This window comes from Nerophis ophidion, linkage group LG07, assembly GCF_033978795.1.
Source record: "Nerophis ophidion isolate RoL-2023_Sa linkage group LG07, RoL_Noph_v1.0, whole genome shotgun sequence".
Lineage (NCBI taxonomy): Eukaryota > Metazoa > Chordata > Actinopteri > Syngnathiformes > Syngnathidae > Nerophis > Nerophis ophidion.
This window is the reverse complement of record NC_084617.1, coordinates 51626389-51646239: the sequence shown is the minus strand read 5'-3', so window position 1 is coordinate 51646239 and position 19851 is coordinate 51626389. Positions and strand designations below refer to the sequence as shown.

The window sequence follows — 19851 nt, the reverse complement described above, 5'->3', positions numbered from 1 at the left end:
GAAAAGGGGGGCGCACAAAATGTTTTCTTCTCGGTTTGAAATGCATAATTATTCATGAAAAAATTGCATTTATGACATTTCAGGATAAATCTGTGTTTATAGAAATCCATCCATCCATCCATTTTCTACCGCTTATTCCCTTTCGGGGTCGCGGGGGGCGCTGGCGCCTATCTCAGCTACAATCGGGCGGAAGGCAGGGTACACCCTGGACAAGTCGCCACCTCATCGCAGGGCCAACACAGATAGACAGACAACATTCACACTCACATTCACACACTAGGGCCAATTCAGTGTTGCCAATCAACCTATCCCCAGGTGCATGTCTTTGGAAGTGGGAGGAAGCCGGAGTACCCGGAGGGAACCCACGCATTCACGGGGAGAACATGCAAACTCCACACAGAAAGATCCCGAGCCTGGATTTGAACCCAGGACTGCAGGACCTTCGTAAATCGTATTTGAAAAATCAAATCGTGGACCCAAACGCGTAAAGCAGTTTATATAAACAATAATTGTTGGACGAGTCGACTAATCAAAAAAACAATGGCTGACAAATAACATAAGTGCAACTTCGATTTACGTGCTTAATTTGTTCTTGAACATGGTTCATAAACTGATAAATTCGTGTAGTGAAGCACTGTTCTCCATAAGAAACATGAATAATTGGTTATAACCTCGACAAAAGTCCCTATTTTAGTAAACAACTGCACACTTTGAAGACACTTTAATGCATGTATATAGTGATATATACATCCATCCATTCATTTTCTACCGCTAATTCCTTTCAGGGTTGCGGGGGGCGCTGGAGCCTATCTCAGCTACAATCAGGCGGAAGGCGGGGTACACCCTGGACAAGTCGCCACTTCATCCCAGGACCAGCACAGATAGCCAGACAACATTCACACCCTAGGGCCAATTTAGTGTTGCCAATCAACCTATCCCCAGGTGCATCTTTTTGGAGGTGGAAGGAAGCCGGAGTACCCGGAGGGAACCCACGCAGTCGCGGGGAAAACATGCAAACTCTACACAGAAAGATCCCGAGCCTGGGATTGAACCCAGGACTACTCAGAACCTTCGTATTGTGAAGCAGACGCACTAACCCCTCTCCCACCATAATATATATATATTGCCAAAAGTATTTGGGAACCTGCCCTTACTCACATATTAACTTGAAGAGCCATCCCATGGAGTTGTCCAAAATGTTTTGGTATACTGAAGCATTCAAAGTTCCTTTCACTGGAGCTAAGGGGCCAAGCCCAACTCCTGAAAAACAACCCCACACCACAATTCCTCCTCCACCAAATTTCATACTTGGCACAATGCAGTCCGAAATGTTGCGTTCTCCTGGCAACCTCCAAACCCAGACTCGTCCATCAGATTGCCAAATGGAAAAGCGTGATTTATCACTCTAGAGAACGCGTCTCCACTGCTCTAGAGTCCAGTCGCGATGTGCGTTACGTCACGTCATCCCACGCTTTGCGTATTTCCTTGGTGATGTATGGCTTACATGCAGCTGCTCGGCCATGGAAACCCATTCCATGAAGCTCTCTGCGTACTGTCGTGGGCTAATTGGAAGGTCACATGAAGTTTGGAGCAACTGACGGTGCAGAAAGTCTTTGCACTATGCGCTTTAGTATCTGCTGACCCCTCTCTGGCAGTACCACTTGGTGGCTGATTTTCTGTTGTCACATACACAGTGGCCTAGTGGTTAGAGGGTCCGCCCAGAGATCGGTAAGTTGTGAGTTCAAACCCCGGCCGAGTCATACCAAAGACTATAAAAATGGGACTCATTACCTCCCTGCTTGGCACTCAGCATCAAGGGTTGCAATTGGGGGTTAAATCACCAAAAGGCTTCCCGGGCGCGGCACCGCTGCTCCCCACTGCTCCCCTCACCTCCCAGGGGGTGATCAAGGGTGATGGGTCAAATGCAGAGAATAATTTCACCACACCAAGAGTGTGTGTGACAATCATTGGTACTTCAACTTAAACTCTTCACTTTTCTTATAATAAAGTTGACTTTGGAATATTTAGGAAACAAAGCACCTTAATTCCTTGAACCAAAGGGACCGCAAGCCACAGGCTAAATAGCTAAAATGCAAGCTCAAAGTGGTTGTTTGGCGACCCAAAGCTATAAAGCAAGACTGTGAGAGTTTGGACACATTTAAAGTGTTTCTCATCACCCAAAGGGATCTCTAAGACAGGCTGACATAGCTCTGACGGGCGGTAAGGTAAGTCCATTTTGGAAATAAACAATATGTGCTGCTCACCGTTAAAACTCTTGGCGGAATGACACGTAGGGGGGCCCTGCCTCTTTAAAATGGCCGTTCCTGCGTGCCGAGGAAGGGATGCCATCAACATAGCAGCCCCCGATGGCTTCAAGCAACATTGTGACAGTTTGACCCCACACTGTCACTGTTTGACCTTTGGCTTCCTCTCAAACCATGCACATTTTTTTTAGTCAGTGGAAAGCATGCTCAACAAACAAATTGTAAGCTGTTACTGACCATGGCTCTCCATGTCTAGCTAAAAGAGTCAGGGTGGGGCTGTTGTCTTTATGTAGGTGAGCACACCTGCTTGGACTAATTAGGCCTAATTTGGGCCAAACCATGATTGTCAGGAGCTGGGTGTTGCAGAGGGACACTGGACATTTGAAAGTCGTGTTGTCTAAACCTGAATACACTGTGGACAAAAGTGACTGCTTTAAAAATGCAAAAGTACTATGTGAATACGTTTTAGATATCTGATGGTTATTTATGGTTAAATTTACAAAATAACTGTTTTCTTAATTTCCCCTGTCAAATTGGTCCCAGCTAGTGGGCGGGCTTATGGGTTATTTAAGTGGGGAAAATGCCAGTTTTCTGCCAGTGTGCTGCCTGTCACTGCCAGAGGAAGTTCTCTGTCCTGACCAAGAGTTTTGGTCTTCATACATCAAACAACTACTGAGGTGATTATTTTGATGATGAGATTATGTTGTGATGTAACCGGTTAAATGAGTTTTGTTGATTGCTAATTTATTTTGCTAAATCTGTTTTGTCATTTAATTCTTTACTTTGATATATTTGATGTTTGACCTTTTGATTGTAAATATATGTATTTTGATATAATGGAGGATTTATATTTTGATTATTTTTAATATGCTTATTTTGATTAATTATATATAGGCCTATTTAAAGCACGCAACTTTGAAATATATTTAGAATATAAATGTATTAATATATAATACATGATACTAATAGTGCCTTTATTTATTACTGTTACAGATTGTTGGTGCTTTGTCTTCCTGTTTTGTTCACCTCTTGACACTTTTTGGGATTTAAATGTTTGTAAACTGTTGCCAACTGTGTGACTTGCCATCCTTGATTTGAAGTCTGGTTTGCAAAGGTTACATTACCTTAACCCGAGGAGGGTTGTGACAAACATGCAAAATAAATGAATGATTGAGGCGTTCGTACAACGAGACATTATCCGCACAGAGAAACATATTTGGCGCGATGCAAACGTTCGTGAACCAAAAAGGTCGCATATAGATGCGTTCGTAAATCAAGGTTCCACTGTAATCGTTACATTTTGTCAGCAATGGCAAAAAGCTGACATGCAGACTGTTTGTTGCTGGCATATCCACGTGAGTTGGTTAAACTCTGTTTCAATGGCAATATGGCCCATTGTAATCAGCATCATGGTGGAAAAACAAAAAGGGACACCCCTGATGTGCGAGGACACACAGTCATGCTCAAAACAGCTCCTATGAATTGCAAACCTAGTCTACAAGGATCTAAAGTTGTCCTGAATTAACTTTAAACTGCAAACATTCCTGAAAGTTAGAAAAATGTTGAATTTTAAAATGCTTGATTCATTAGATCACAGGTGTCAAACTCAAGGCCCGAGGGCCAGATCTGACCCTCGACATCATTTAATCTGGCCCACAAACACCCTGGATATAATAATAAAGTACTTCATATGTTCTCACTAAATTGATTTTCTTTCTCTTTGACAGAACAAATATTTGTACTGCTTAAAATTGCAAATAATTCAGTATGTTATGATACTTTCCAAACATATTTTTGTCTAAATAAAAATAGAGACAAATGCTTCACAGCAAAATACCCATTAAATTTATAAAAATGACAATACATTTTACGTTGTTCTATACAGCATATTAATGTAAATTGGAAAAAAATACTATTTTCGCGTTAAAAAATTCTGTTGACTGAGCTGCAAGTTTTTGACTGTAAAATCTTTGGTTGTTTTTAACGATGTATTACTGTAAATGGAAAGATGGTACATTTATTTTTATGTTAAAAAAATGTACTGTTTTTCCATTCACAATAAAATATTGTAAAATCCAATGTCAGTTCAACACAAACATTCTGGCAACGAAGCTGCCGAAAAAAAAAGTGGTACTGATTTTACCGTAAAATATTTTTATAAATTTAAAAACACCATTGTGAGAGGCGGGGCGTGGTCCCGCCTCTCACAATAGTGAGAGGCGGGAAGAGTTAAAAACCATGCTGGAACTGGGGGTGATAGAAGAATCCCACAGCGCGTGGTGTAGCCCAATCGTTCTGGTGGGAAAGAAGGATGGCTCCGTACGCTTCTGTGTGGATTACCGCAAGGTGAATGAGGTGTCACGTTTTGACGCGTACCCAATGCCACGGGTCGACCAGCTCCTGGATCGGCTAAGCACTGCTCGCTTTTTCACCACACTGGATTTAACCAAGGGCTACTGGCAGATTCCCTTATCACCAGAGTCCAAGGAAAAAACGGCCTTCTCCACTCCGAAAGGTTTATACCAGTTCGTGACACTGCCGTTTGGTTTGTTCGGCGCCCCACGCCACGTTCCAGCGTCTCATGGACCGGGTGCTGCGCCCCCACGCGGCATACGCGGCCGCGTATTTGGATGACGTCATGATCCAAAGTAGCGGCTGGGAACAGCAAATGCAGCGGGTGGGGGGCGGTGCTCGAGTACCTAAGGCGGGCGGGGCTCACCACCAACCCGGCAAAGTGTGCGGTTGGCCGGAGGGAGGTACAGTACCTGGGGTACCACTTGGGGGGGGGCAGGTGCACCCACAAGTAGACAAAACAGCTGCGATTGCGGCCTGTCCACCCCCCAAGACAAAAAAGGAGGTGAGGCAGTTTTTGGGCCTGGCGGGATATTACCGCCGCTTCATTCCACGGTTCGCGGACATGACCAGCCCACTAACTGACCTCACCCGAAAGGGTGCCCCAGAGCTGGTCCAGTGGACGGAGCAGTGCCAGCGGGCGTTCGAGCAGGTAAAAACAGCACTCTGCGAGAAACCGGTACTGTGTATGCCTGACTTCACCATCCCCTTTTGTCTGCAGGCGGACGCATCGGGCAGGGGACTGGGGTGGTGTTGTCCCAGCGGGTGGGGGGCGTCGACCGCCCCATTTTGTACATCAGCCGGAAACTCTCAGACCGGGAGGCGAGGTACAGTACGGTAGAGAGGGAGTGCCTCGCCAGCCGATGGGCGGTCGGGCCCCTCCGCTACTACCTGCTGGGGCGCGCCTTCAGTCTCTGTTCGGACCACAAACCGCTTCAATGGCTCCACTGGATGAAGGATGCCAATGCACGGATCACCCGGTGGTACCTCGCATTACAGCCATACAGCCACAGGTCGGGCGCGCAGATGGCCGTGGCGGGCTCCCTCTCTCGCCCTCCTGGGGTGTGGGGGGGGGGGGGTCGGCGCGGCCGGACGGGTGCCCGGACTGAAACTGACGGTGGAGGTCTGTGAGAGGCGGGCCGTGGTCACACGCCGCCTGTCAACGGGGCATGCACAGGAGCCGTGAACAGTCATTAAAAGAATTGTCAACTGGAAGATCTGCTCTGATTCTTCGGTCCTGAAGAACCCCGCGACACAAACTTGTCACATTGGCGCCCAACCAAGCAAGGACCGAGGAAAGATGACGACCACAACCCCTGGGGCGCGCCTTCAGTCTCTGTTCGGACCACAAACCGCTCCAATGGCTCCACCGGATGAAGGATGCCAACGCACGGATCACCCGGTGGTACCTCGCATTACAGCCATACAACTTCCGGGTGGTCCACAGGCCGGGCGCACAGATGGCCGTGGCGGACTTCCTCTCTCGCCCTCCTGGGGGGTGTGGGTGTGTGGGGGGAAGTCAGCGCCGCCGGACGGGTGCCCGGCCTGAAACTGACGGTGGAGACATGTGAGAGGCGGGGCGTGGTCAGATCTGCTCTGATTCTTCGGTCCTGAAGAACCCCGCGACACAAACTTGTCGCAACTATATTTTCAGTAAAATTTTTACCGTAAAATCCACAGTCTACTTAAAACAATTCATACAATTTAATAATGGGATCCAGATGGAAATTCATATATTATTTGCTGTTACAAGCGTAACTCTGATGGCGGCCATAACTGCGGTGTGGCCCTCAATAAAAACGAGTTTGATATCCTTGCTTTAGGTGATGTCAAAACACTTCCATTTAACTGTTTTTCTCTTCCCTACCACATCATGGACATGAAGACGTTGGGTAGCAGGAGCCACCAGTACCAGTTTCCTGCATTGGAGAAGACAGCCATCAACAAGCCCACCAAGATTCCATTGTATCCATACAGTCCTGCAGCTATGGCACCCCTACATGAATGTATAACGCATGATTATTAGGTAAAGATGTACAGCTACTTAAAAGTGTTCATCTTATGAGATAACATCTACGCTCCAACCTGCTCTGTCGCAGAATGAGGGCCGAGACGGTGGCGAAGAGAGTCCCCACAAAGCCGTTGAGTGCCCACCAGTAGTTCTGCAGTATGAGGCCGGCAAAAATAATGAGGCCACTCAGGGGGTTGTTGACAAACATAACCTGGGCAGCTCCGCGCAGAACCCAGTCCAGTAATTGGAGCAAGAAAAACTGTTCTGGGAAGACAATAAAGAAGACAAAAAAAAGTATTTTACAGTAACATTTTGAGGGGAACTGGCCCCAGCATGCTGTACATAAAACCATTACCACAAAGAATTCAATTAAGTGATAAAACAAATGAATGTTCAAATTGTTTCTACGTAGCACATTTAAAGCAAAGTGATGTACAAAAGTAAACTTTATGACATGAATGCATGACTAAAATTGTCACACAGCCTGCTCGCCTCTGGACACGCTCGCGGGAGTTCCTCTCCTGCTCCTCACTCAATCAACGATCAACACACCTGCCGCTGATGAGAGCTCAACGTCCTTCATAAGCCAGTGGATCCTGCGTTCCAGTCCCAGAACGTAACTACTTGTCTCGCACAGTAAGCCCTACACATCTCTAGCTCTCCTCGCCTATGTGCTTCCTTACTCTCTGTGTTTCCCCTCTGTGCTCATCATCTAGTGTCCTGTGTCGTCACCCTGTAGGTCCTCTTCGTTCCCTGGATTTCGAGCTGTGTGTCTCGTCTCCCCGGATTCTCTCCTGTTTTCCTGCTGCCTTCCTGGATTTGAACCTCTTGCCTAGACACGGACTCTGACGCCTCGCTCCTGCCCTTGCTTGCCCAAGGACCTCCGAACCTGCCTTGCTCCTTCTGAACTTCCGCCCCTTCCTCAACACGCACTTTAAACAGCTCCCGGTAACACTCGACATATAATCGCTTCGCAAAGTCACACCGCACGTATTTGGATTATTGCACACGTCATTCTATTATTTTAATAAACACGCCTAAGGCTCAGCGATGTGCCGTCTCCTTCTCCACCGCACATAACAAAAATATAGAAAATGAAAAAATAACCTTAGGGAAAAAAATTAGGGTTAAAACATTTGTATTAGGTACAACACTTAAAACCTTTATCACATCAGTATGTGGAATTAAATGATGGAATGAACCAAGCAAAGAAGTCAACGTACTAATATGATAGTTTGTGTTTATTAACGTGGTCATGTTCTGTTCTTTTTTCTACGTTTAAAACACTTTCCTGTGGTCTACATAACAATGACGGTTCTTTAGTCAAAAGTTTGTATTATGGTTTACAGACCATCTTCAAATTGCTTTCTGATCATCTTTTCTGAACGCGCCTGTGGGTGGGCGTGGCCTGCGGACCTGCCGCGAAGCGGGTGTGCCAGGGCCGGCTTCGAGATCAGCGGCAGGTGCGTAGATAACACAGCTGAGAGTGTTTGTCTGAAGGCAGCAGTCGGTAAGGGGAAGTTGATGGTGGAGAGTGAGCATGAGCGAGAGCGGGTGAAGGAGTTGATATGGCTGAAATGGATAAAAAGGACAACTTTTCGAAAAAATAAAAGACTGTTCAAAAACCCTGAATACAGCTGTCATGTCCGTAGTTGGTGGTCCAAAAAACCCGGAAGCAAGAGACTTCCACACCGCCGTTTTGTGGGCGGTCTTCTTTACAAAAGCCGTCCTCGAGGCCGAGGCCCCTTCGACTGCGTCTCCACCCCGTCAGCCATGTTGTTTTTAGTGCGTCCATAGGGAGTCTACTGACAGATTTAAGTTAAAACTTTACGCTACTTTGTTGTAGAAATAGCAACAGCGGAGGATGCATGCGTATGTACGAGTCAGTCTGCTCCACGACAAGAGGACGGAGTAAAATACGAAACTTATAGACTACAGCTTTGGATTACAATTGGATAAAAATGGCTCTTTGGATAAACATCTACCATTTAAAGAAAAAACAGCTGATGTAACCAAGACAAAATAAGCCACTAAAGACTCAAATTCCAAACGGCTCTATGGTTTGATTATATATTTTCTGGACTTATGGGGGTATCAAATATACAAAAACAAGTACCAGCAGGCAGTGATGGGCATTAACAAGCTAGATGTAGCAAAGCTATGTAGCTTGATTACATTTCCTAGTAGCTTGGCGGTAGCTTCACTGATTTTTAACAAAATATTTACCTATTTTTAAACCCGTGGAGCGAGGTAGCTTACATAAAAGCTGCAAAGAGAGGAAAAGGACTGTGAATCCAGGCTGGAGAAAAAATACAATGACTTGAATGAATGACAACATCCATACATATGGACAACAATCAATGATTATTTGTTGGTGTTCGTATGATGAGTCACAATTGGCTAAGGCTAGAGCAAAACGTTATGAACTGGCTAATCAAAGGCAAGACAAGGCGAGGGACTCGGACACAGAGAGACGCTTTAAGCTAAAGATAAAAAAATAAAAAAAACACGAATGTATACACTTAGAGAAAACAATGGCCAATGGTCCACTACTAACGGAATTGTGAAGTATGCGGACGACACGACAGTGGTGGGCCTCATCCGTGACAACAATGACATGGACTACAGGGAGGAGGTGAAACATCTGGTTGACTGGTGCAGAACCAACAACCTGGTCCTGAATGTCAACAAGACCAAGGAGATCATCGTTGACTTCAGGAAGTACCAGTCCAGCCACGCTCCACTCTAAATCAACGGCACAGCGGTGGAGATGGCAAGCAACACCAAGTTCCTAGGGGTGCAGATAACTGACAATATAACCTGGTCCCTACGCATGCACTTTTTGCGTCTGATGAAAAGAACACAGCTCCCTTCCTCCATTCTCACCACATTCTACAGAGCCACTATAGAGAGCCTACTGACCAACAGCATCTGTGTCTGGACTGGAGCCTGCAATGCCTCGGTTTGGAAGTCTCTCCAGAGAGTGGTGAGGACGGCGGAAAAGATCATCAGGAGTCCTCTTCCTCCTATCCAGGAGATCGCGAAAAAGCCGCTGCCTGACCAGGGCTCAGAAAATCTGCAAAGACTCCTCCCACCCCCACCAAGGACTGTTTTCACTGCTGGACTCTAGAAAGAAGTTCCGCAGCCTTCGAAGCAGAACCTCCAAGTTCTGTAACAGCTTCTTCCCTCAGGCCGTAAAACTCTTGAACATATCATAATTAAATTATCCCCTCAACTCCCCCCAAAATGGATTAACTCGCTGGAAGAAAAAAGACAATATAACATATCCATAAACGTGGACTCGTGTGAAAAAGTGCAATGTATTTATCTGTACAGTAATCTATTTATTTATCTATATATATTTGTATATATTTATTTATTTTATGTATATATCTATATATTATTTATATATATATTTATTTAATTACATGTGCACCTTATTGCTTTTTTCATCCTGCACTACCATGAGCTTTTCTAACGAAATTTCGTTCTTATCTGTGCTGTAAAGTTCAAATTTGAATGACAATAAAAACGAAGTCTAAGTCTATGAAATAGGGGTCTGTAGCTAAACGCATATAATACTGGGTCATATTTATACAGTATATGTAGCGTTGATGTAGCAAGCTACTTTTGCAGCTTGTAGTGTAGTTTGCTACAACCAGTGGTGGTCCGTCAGGGACAGCAAGGCCTTCTCTGCTGGCCTAACATACCCAGAAATCATGATCATAATTAAAGGTAAAATAATGTTTTTATTTACTTTCCCTAAATATTTAAAAGTATTCATATTTTAAAAGTATTCATATTCTCTAAATGTCAAATTGTGCTCTTTCCAGTGTTGTTCTTTTTAAGTTAGCGTTTGTAGCCAATCAGAATTCAACTTGCTTATGTTGCAAGCTGTACCAAATCTGCCCGAGGCATTTAGAATCAACAATGTGGCCGTCTGTGCACTGTAAGTGAATGGGAACATACAGTTGATAGATAATTGCGATAGCCAATAGGATTACTAGTTGTTGTCAGTAAAGTCTTCTTGATGGCCTTACGTTAAATGTGACATTTACTCACCGGGACCGTTAGCGGATGAATTTGAGAACACATACAGTGGATAGACAGTTGAGATAACCAATAAGATGACAAGTTGTTGACAGTAGCCTATCTAGGTTGCCTTTTGTTAACGAGACTGTGATTGGATACTCACTTGTCATTCTAAAGGGAGTATCTATTCACAAGTTTCAAATTTAGCAGGAAGCGGTTAATGTTGTGCCGTAGCCATACCGGGATAGCAGAGAAATAGAACAAAACGTTGATTATGTGGCAGATATATTTTTGAAAGGACTTTTTTCATAAGGATATTTAAAGAGAAACTAAATCTTGTGAGACGATGTCGGCCAATCCCGGAAGCTAGCGCAGCTGTTTTGACGGTCAAGTGGGGAAATGCTCGCCAGTACCACTCGAATCAGCCAACTACAAGGGGTCCCACTGGCTTATATGGCGTCCAATGGGTGTTACAAATTGTGAGTTCAAATATTTAATTTTTTCACGTTTAGTGTGTTTTTTTGCTATTTAAATTTTGACATTACCACATTAGATATGTTTTAATTGCCGATGCGTTTTAATTTATTTTCAAATGAGCCAGAAATTAGCCCGTTTTGTACACTGTTGATATGGGTCAATGTCTAGTAGTGTGTAAATGTGTTTCTGTATATTATGTCTCCAGCCATGGTCATGTGGTGACATCATCTATGTCATATAATCATTGAAGTCGGACATCACTGCATACCTAGGTCGGAAACGGACGGCTACAACTCACTGGGGGTAACCTAGCTAAATGTAATCGAGAATAACTTGTAGTTTAGCATCTTCCAAGTAGCTTGCCCTTCACTGCCAACAGGTAAGAAAAGTAGGTTTTGCATAATAGGTCTCCTTTAGGTAAAAGAACGATTAATCCTGAGTTTGTTCGATCAGTCGAGTACTTGGTTATAGCACACTTCCTAGCCTAATGCATAATTTAAGGGAAATGGTTGAACGAAACAAATATATAACTCCGTTTTCTAATAAATTCCATTGAACTTGAATGACTGCTCGCTGACTGCTCACTGAATGCTTTTGTTGCAAAAAAGCTAAGTATCGTTCTATCTGTGGGCTTTTAACTGTTTTGCAGCTTTATTTACTACTTCTCGAACATATTTAATTGTTCCATTTAACTTGCAAATCACCCGATCTCTGTCTCACCACTCCGCCCTCAACTAGCTAGCTGCTAAGCTAACGAGGCTAGCGGAGAAAGGCAGCGGCGGTCTGAAGGAAGCTACACCCCCGCCACCGTGACCATCACTTCCCGAAGACAGCTGGCACTTGACTCGTCGAGAGAAGGTTCTGTGACTATGACTTCCTGCGCTTCGTGCACCTTACTCATGGATAGGTTGGCTCTGCTAGAGAGCCGTGTCCGCCAGTTAGAGCAGTGTAATTTCATAACTTTAGATGTTGCGGACACATCTGCTAGCGTTAGCTTTAGCGAGCTGACTAGCCCAGCTTGTAGCAGCCCTAAGCGGCCTACAAGCTACGGTGTACCGGTTGGGACGCATAACAGATTTAGCCCTTTAGCTAGTCCTACACCCCAGTCTATTGGGCACCACACTTTAGTCATAGGGGACTCCATCACCCGAAACATAAAGCTTAGCAAACCAGCCACAATTAAGTGTATTCCCGGGGGCAGAGCACCTGACTTTGAAGCTAATCTTAGGGAGCTAACTCGCAACAGGCCTAGTAAACACGTACGACAGGCTAACCGCACCACTAGTTATGCGAACATAGTTATACACGTTGGCTCCAATGACGTTAGGATGAGACAATCAGAGATTACAAAGAGAAACGTAGCCAGGGCTTGTAATCTCGCTAGAAAGATGTCCAGGCATCGAGTAATTGTCTCTGGCCCCCTGCCTGGGAGAGGCAATGATGAGAGATATAGCAGAGTAGTCTCTCTTAACAAGTGGCTGGATAGTTTCTGTAGACAACAGGGATTTACGTTTATTGATAATTGGCCCTCTTTCTGGGGCAAACCTGGCTTGCTGAGGAGAGACGGCCTTCACCCTAACCAAGAAGGTGCTATCCTCTTGTCTCGGAACATAGATTTTGCATTGAGCCACATTTGACTAACTGCACTAGAGCAAGCCCGGTCACAGGCAATTACAGGGCCTGCTAGCCTGGGTATGGAGTCAGTTAAGTTAGAACTAGCCAGCGTCAGACAGGATAATCCCTGTACACACAGCAATTTTCTTAGAATAATACACAACTCACATGTTTTTTCTGCTATGACTATGTCAGAGTTAGACATGCGTTCTACTGAGGTGGCAAATTATGATGCGTTTAGTTTATCGCAGCACCAAGTAGACAATCTGAAAATTCATGTCATATCATTTCCTAGATATGGTCGTAATTATTTTAAGTGCACTGCGCATAATAAACGCAACATTATTAATATTGCTACTACGGGTAATTTTATCAAAAACTCCTTAAAACAGCCCACTACCTATAATATGGGCTTTCTAAACATCAGATCATTGTCTCCCAAAACGTTATTAGTTAATGAGGTCATTAGAGACAACCATCTTAACGTCATCGGTCGTAGCGAAACTTGGCTTAAACCAGACGACTTTTTTGTGATAAATGAGGCATCTCCTCCTAACTATACGAATGCGCATATTGCCCGCCCCCTTAAAAGGTGTGGGGGGGTCGCACTATTATACAACGAAAACTTTAACTTTAGTCCTAACTTAAATAATAAATATAAATCGTTTAAGGTGCTTTCTATGAGGTCTGCCACACCGCTGCCTCTGTGCCTAGCTGTTATCTACCGCCCCCCAAGACCCTATTCCGACTTTATCAGTGAATTTTCAGAGTTTGTTGCTGATCTAGTGACGCACGCCGATTATATAATTATAATGGTGGACTTTAATATCCATATGAATACCCCATCGGACCCACCGTGCGTGGCGCTCCAGACTATAATTGATAGCTGGCCTTACACAAGTAATAAATGAACCGACGCATGGCAGCGGTAATACGATAGACCTAGTGCTTGTCAGAGGTATCACCGTTTCCAAAGTTATGATACTTCCGTATACTAACGTAATGTCCGATCATTACCTTATAAAATTCGAAGTTCAGACTCATGTTCTGCAAGCTAATAATAATAATAACTGCTATAGCAGCCGCAACATTAATGCTGCCACAACGACGACTCTTGCTGGCCTACTGCCCTCGGTAATGGCACCATTCCCAAAGTATGTGGGCTCTAGTGATAACCTCACTAACAACTTTAACAACGCCCTGCGCAAAACCATTGATAGTATAGCACCGCTGAAGTTAAAAAAGACTCCAAAAAGGCGTACGCCATGGTTTACAGAAGAAAACTTGAGCTCAGAAATTATTATGTAGAAAGCTGGAACGCAAATGGCACATGACTAGACTTCAGGTGCACCATCAAGCATGGAGTGATAGTTTAATAACTTATAAACGCATGTTTACCTTAGCTAAAACTAAATATTACTCAAATCTCATCCGCCTTAATAAAAACGATCCAAAACTTTTGTTTAGTACTGTAGCATCGCTAACCCCACAAGGGACCCCTTCCAGTAGCTCACCCATTCGGCAGATGACTTTATGAAGTTCTTTAATAAGAAAATCAAACTTATTAGAAAGGAGATTAAAGACAATGCGTCCCAGCTACAACTGGATTATATTAACACAGATACGACTGTATATACGGCGGATACTGCAAATATCCAAAATAGTTTATCTCGTTTTGATGAAATAACATTAGAAGAATTGTTACAACGTGTAAATGGAATAAAACAAACATGTTTACTTGACCCACTTCCTGGGAAACTTATCAAGGAGCTCTTTGTATTATTAGGTCCATCAGTGCTAAATATTATAAACTTAGCACTTTCCTCGGGCACTGTTCCCCTAGCATTCAAAAACGCGGTTATTCATCCTCTCCTTAAAAGACCTAACCTCGATCCTGACCTCATGGCTAAACTACTGACCGGTGTCTCACCTTCCCTTTATTTCGAAAATCCTCAAAAAAATTGTTGCAGAGCAGCTAAATGAACACTTAGCGTCTAACATTCTATGTGAAACCTTTCAATCCGGTTTCAGGGCAAATCACTGTATGGAGACAGCCCTCGTAAAAAGGACTGATGATCTATTGCTAACAATGGATTCTGATGCGTCATCTATGTTGCTGCTCTTCGATCTTAGCGCTGCTTTCGATACCGTCAATCATAATATTTTATTAGAGCGTAAGTCAGACTTAGCCCTGTCTTGGTTTAACTCTTATCTTACTGACAGGATGCAGTGCGTCTCCCATAACAGTGTGACCTCGGACTATGTTAAGGTAACGTGTGGCGTTCCCCAGGGTTCGGTCCTTGGCCCTGCACTCTCAGCATCTACATGCTGTCGCTGGGTGACGTAATACGCAAATACGGTGTTAGCTTTCACTGTTATGCTGATGACACCCAACTCTACATGCCCCTAAAGCTGACCAACATGCTGACTGTAGTCAGCTGGAGGCGTGTCTTAATGAAATGTCCACATTTGAGGTCCTCTCCAAGGTTCTCATAGTCATTATTGTCACTGGCGTCCCACTGGGTGTGAATTTGTCCTTGCCCACTGGGTGTGAGTTTTCCTTGCCCTTATGTGGGTTCTTCCGAGGATGTCGTAGTCGTAGTGGCTTTGAGACATATGTGATTTAGGGCTATATAAATAAACATTGATTGATTGATTGAATGAATAAATGAAAATCATCAACATTGAAATAGCACTTTTGAGATGCATTAAAAATAAATCCAAATAATTTCTCTCACATGCCACAGCTCTATTGTGCGCTCTTTTGAAGCGGTTATACAGAAATTATGTCCACATATCTAATGTTCTGCACGCTCCACGCAGTCTGGATTTTATTCCTTTTTGACTCACACTCATTTAACAATTAATTGAAGCAACTTAACATCAACCAAATAATCGATGTATTAGAACAGTTGTTGCAACCAAATTACATTCAGCTAATTATGGTTTGTTGTGATTACAATATGCAGAAGACAGCGGGTGGCAGTGTGCAGGTAAAAAAAAGTACCTAATGCTTAAACGGAGATGGAAGCCATCAGGTAAGGCTTTTCCGAGCCGGCAAGATGCGTCGTTCTCGCAAACTCCTCTTCCTCCAGGCCGAAACAAGCTGCAGACAGCCTGGCCGTGCCCTGATGTCACTCTGCCGCCTGGTAATAACGTCATGTACCAGGATTTTTTTTTCTGAATTGTGCTTTTCTTTATCAGTCACCCCAAAAGACTCTAATACCATGACAAAAATAGAACATTATTAAGATATGTTTTTGAAAATCAGAGCCAGTCAGTCACAGTCACTTCCGAATTTCCAAGCCCCACCCACGTCACAGACTTTTTCCTCTGGTCCTCTGATAGAGAAATACTTTTTGGACGATTTAAAGGGGAGGAGTCTACCCTTCTTCTGTCCTCCCTTCACCCACCCCTAAAGATGGTTCCAGACCACAGGGAGTGCGTCTGGTATCCGCTCCTTGAGGGGGGGGGTCTAGGGCAGGGAGCTGTGCTAGTGGGGTGGCTAAGCTGCGCCAAGCCAGGCAACAATCTCCGTCCTGGCCAACACCACCGGTTCTTCGGCGTGCCAAGCCCCAACCCCCTGCGAGGCCACATCCACCAAATCCAAGGCTAGCGACACCTACGACCCTAGCAGCTCCAAGGCTAGCACCCGTCCAAGTACCACGCCAAGTTCCACCACGCCAGGTGCCGCCAGTCGGAGCTCCACGACACCAAATGCCGCCAGTTGTAGCTGCCCCTCACCAAGCGCCAGTAGCTGCCCCATGCCAAGCACCGCCTGCTGCTTCCACGCTTGCCTCCACGCCGCCTGCTGGCTCTCCACCTGCCTCGACGACGACACGCCCACCTACCCGTTGGCCACGGATGTAGCCGTTCCCTGGTCGTCCACCACGCCAAGTGCACCCACCTCCTCATCGGCCACGGATGTGGCCAATCTCTGGTCGTCCGCCACGCCAAGTGCGCCCACTTCCCCGTCGGCCGTTCCCGGTTCGCCCACCTCGCCAGGTGCAGCGCCGTTAAACACGTCGCCGTCACCTGACTCTCCCTCGCTGGATTCAGGGACACTTGGTCTGGCGACCCACCATCAAGGCCGTTTGTCTTGTTTAATAGATGTCATCAGTGTTCTAGCAAGACAGTGACAATGCCCTGTTTTGACAGTTTTTGTTAGTTTTCCCACCATAGTTCATGCTGCTCGTTTTCCTGCCAAGTAAGTTTTGCTTATTCAAGCCACAGTTAAGTGTGTTTTGTTCCTTGTCCATAGTTCTATCAAGTTGTGTTTTCGCCTCATGCGCCTTTTTGTTTGTTCCTTTTTTTGATAGCCAAGATTAAATAATGTTCCTACCTTCTACTGTTGTCCGGAAAAGTCAGTGTGCATTCTAGGAAAACAATCCTTGCAGTAAGCTGCGAAAAAACCCTCGTCATGACATCGTCTACCTGGATCAGGCCCAAGTATGTCATTCACATCACGTCTGCAAGATGGGAAGGTGTGTGTCGAGCATTGTGTGGAATATTTTGCATAAAAACTTTGAAGCAGAGTCTACGCCTATCCATCCATCCATCCATTTTCTACCGCTTATTCCCTTTCGGGGTCGCGGGGGGCGCTGGCGCCTATCTCAGCTACGATCGGGCGGAAGGCGGGGTACACCCTGGACAAGTCGCCACCTCATCGCAGGGCCAACACAGATAGACAGACAACATTCACACTCACATTCACACACTAGGGCAAATGTAGTGTTGCCAATCAACCTATCCCCAGGTGCATGTCTTTGGAAGTGGGAGGAAGCCGGAGTACCCGGAGGGAACCCACGCATTCACGGGGAGAACATGCAAACTCCACACAGAAAGATCCCGAGCCTGGATTTGAACCCAGGACTGCAGGACCTTCGTATTGTGAGGCAGACGCACTAACCCCTCTGCCACTAGGCAAAATCTGCACAGTGGTTTTGCTTAACTGTGTAAACATTTTTTTCTTTACTGTTAATGATTAGGGTGAAACTTACTTTCCATCCATTTGGCAAACAGTGGCATGTCTCCAGCGAAGTATGAGACCCCCTTCAGGAAATGGGCCTTAGCCCTGCGACAGGCATGTGGTTCGGGTCGTCTGCATGGCGACCTCACCATCCCTTCTCATTGTTTTGAGTCTTCAGGTTGGAGTTGGCCATGAGAGGTTGCAGTTCCTGTAGAATCAATAGAAATCTGCTGCCTTGTCATTTCAAAACACACTCAGAATCAAGATTTAGGAGTATGTCGTGTGGTTGGCTGATGAGGAGATTCCTTCGTAACCTCACGCTATTCACATGTGATCTGTCCTTGGATAATTGCCCCGCTTTACTCTCATAGAAAATAAATCATAAAAAGGTAGTACACCTGCACAAATACATAATTTAAAAACGCCAGCAAAGCACAATTTAATTGAAACTGATAGGTATGAATGTAATAAGTTCAACATTGTTGAAATGGCAGGACTTTGTTGATTTTAAATACATTTGATAAAATTATGGCTATATTAAACCATAATTACATTAAGATGACTGCTCCCCTGCAGACCAACATGCACCACACCTCTTTAAAGGCTGACTTTTTGAAACAAAAAAAAATTATTGCTCAACACAAAAATACAGTTATTTACTGTTTTGTTGATATGTCAATAATAAAGATATTCTCTAAAATACAGAATGATTTCATTTTAACTTATTGTTGGAATTTTGCATATATTTGATTATCTTCCTTCTCTTACCTTTGTAAGAAGTAGTCCTGGCATATGTTCAAATGGTCAACATCTGCATGGCTTGCTGATGATTCTTCAAGAAAAGACTTTTAAAGCCCGGCCTTTAAAAGGGAAGTCCCACTCCCTCCACCCACCTTTACTTCTCCTGTCAAGTTCATCATATGTCTGCCTCACCCAAGTCACTTCAAGCGGGTTATGATTTATGAGAGCCCATGACTGCTAGAGGAATTTTTTTTTTCTTTTTTTTTCTTGAAGTGTTTCCTTCTTCGTGCCGTCATCTCCGTCAAAAAAAACAATTTTTGCTCGGTTACATTCTGTCCCAAATTGACGCTGCAAAGCAGGTGTGAAACATCAATCCATTCTTACTGTAGTGTCTCCCTGAAAAGTGAATGACTCATACTATGTAATATGTTCACATAGATCTTCAAATCTAGATTGAATGTTATGTTGGGTAAGATTGAAGGCAACCCGAGCCTTTCTGGTTGAAAGCACACATATCATACCTATTATTTACCTTTAAATTAAAGCAGGGATGTCAAAAATGTTTGACTCAAGGGCCGTATTGGGCTAAAAAAGTCTGTCCCAAACCGAAAACCAACTGCATTTAAAGCAACAAATTAAAAAAAACAAATAAATAAATAAAATAATGTGCCAAAGTAGTTGGGAAAGGGCATGTTCACCACAGTGTGACATCACCTTTTCTTTTAACAACACTTAATATAACGTTTGGGAACTGAGGAAACTAATTGTTGAAGCTTTGAAAGTGGAATTCTTTCCCATTCTTGTTTTCTGTAGAGCTTTAGTCGTTCAACAGTCCGGGGTCTCCGCTGTCGTATTTTACGCTTCATAATGTACCACACATTTTGGAAGGGAGACAGGTCTGGACTTCAGGCGGGCCAGGAAAGTACCCACACTCTTTTACTACAAAACCACGCTTTTGTAACACGTGGCTTGGCATTGTCTTACTGAAATAAGCAGGGGCGTCCATGATAACGTTTCTTGGATGACAACATATGTTGCTCCAAAACCTGTTTGGACCATTCAGCATTAATGGTGCCTTCCCAGATGTGTAAGTTACCCATGCCTTGGGCACTAATACACATCCCATACCATCACAGATGCTGGCTTTTGAATTTTGCGCTTATAACAATCCGGATAGTTATTTTCCTCTTTTTTCCAGAGGACACCACGTCCACAGTTTCCAAATGTAATTTGAAATAAGAACTCGTCAGACCGCAGAACACTTTTCCACTTTACATCAGTCCATCTTAGATTAGCTCGGGTCCAGCAAAGCCAGCGCCGTTCCTTGGTATTGTTGATGAATGGGTTTTGCTTTGTATAGCAGAGTTTTAACTTGCACTTACAGATGTTGC

At 44.4% G+C, this 19851-nt stretch overlaps 1 protein-coding gene and 1 long non-coding RNA gene across 2 annotated transcripts in view; one reads left to right on the top strand and one right to left on the bottom strand.

Moving 5' to 3' along the window:
- slc14a2 (solute carrier family 14 member 2) overlaps positions 1-18674 on the bottom strand; it is a 28568-nt gene extending 9894 nt beyond the window's left edge. Inside the window, exons 1-4 of the mRNA XM_061906374.1 lie at positions 18488-18674; positions 17751-17927; positions 6702-6891; positions 6484-6612 (exon numbers count right to left, since the gene is read on the bottom strand). Coding sequence (XP_061762358.1) covers positions 6484-6612; positions 6702-6891; positions 17751-17871 — 440 coding nt within the window. The 5' untranslated portion in view covers positions 17872-17927; positions 18488-18674. The remainder of the gene's footprint in view (positions 1-6483; positions 6613-6701; positions 6892-17750; positions 17928-18487) is intronic.
- On the top strand, positions 6649-8196 carry LOC133556450 (uncharacterized). The gene is made up of 3 exons (XR_009807523.1): positions 6649-6921; positions 7111-7263; positions 7367-8196. It is a non-coding gene; the product is annotated as an uncharacterized LOC133556450 (long non-coding RNA).
- Positions 18675-19851: the final 1177 nt, after the last annotated feature.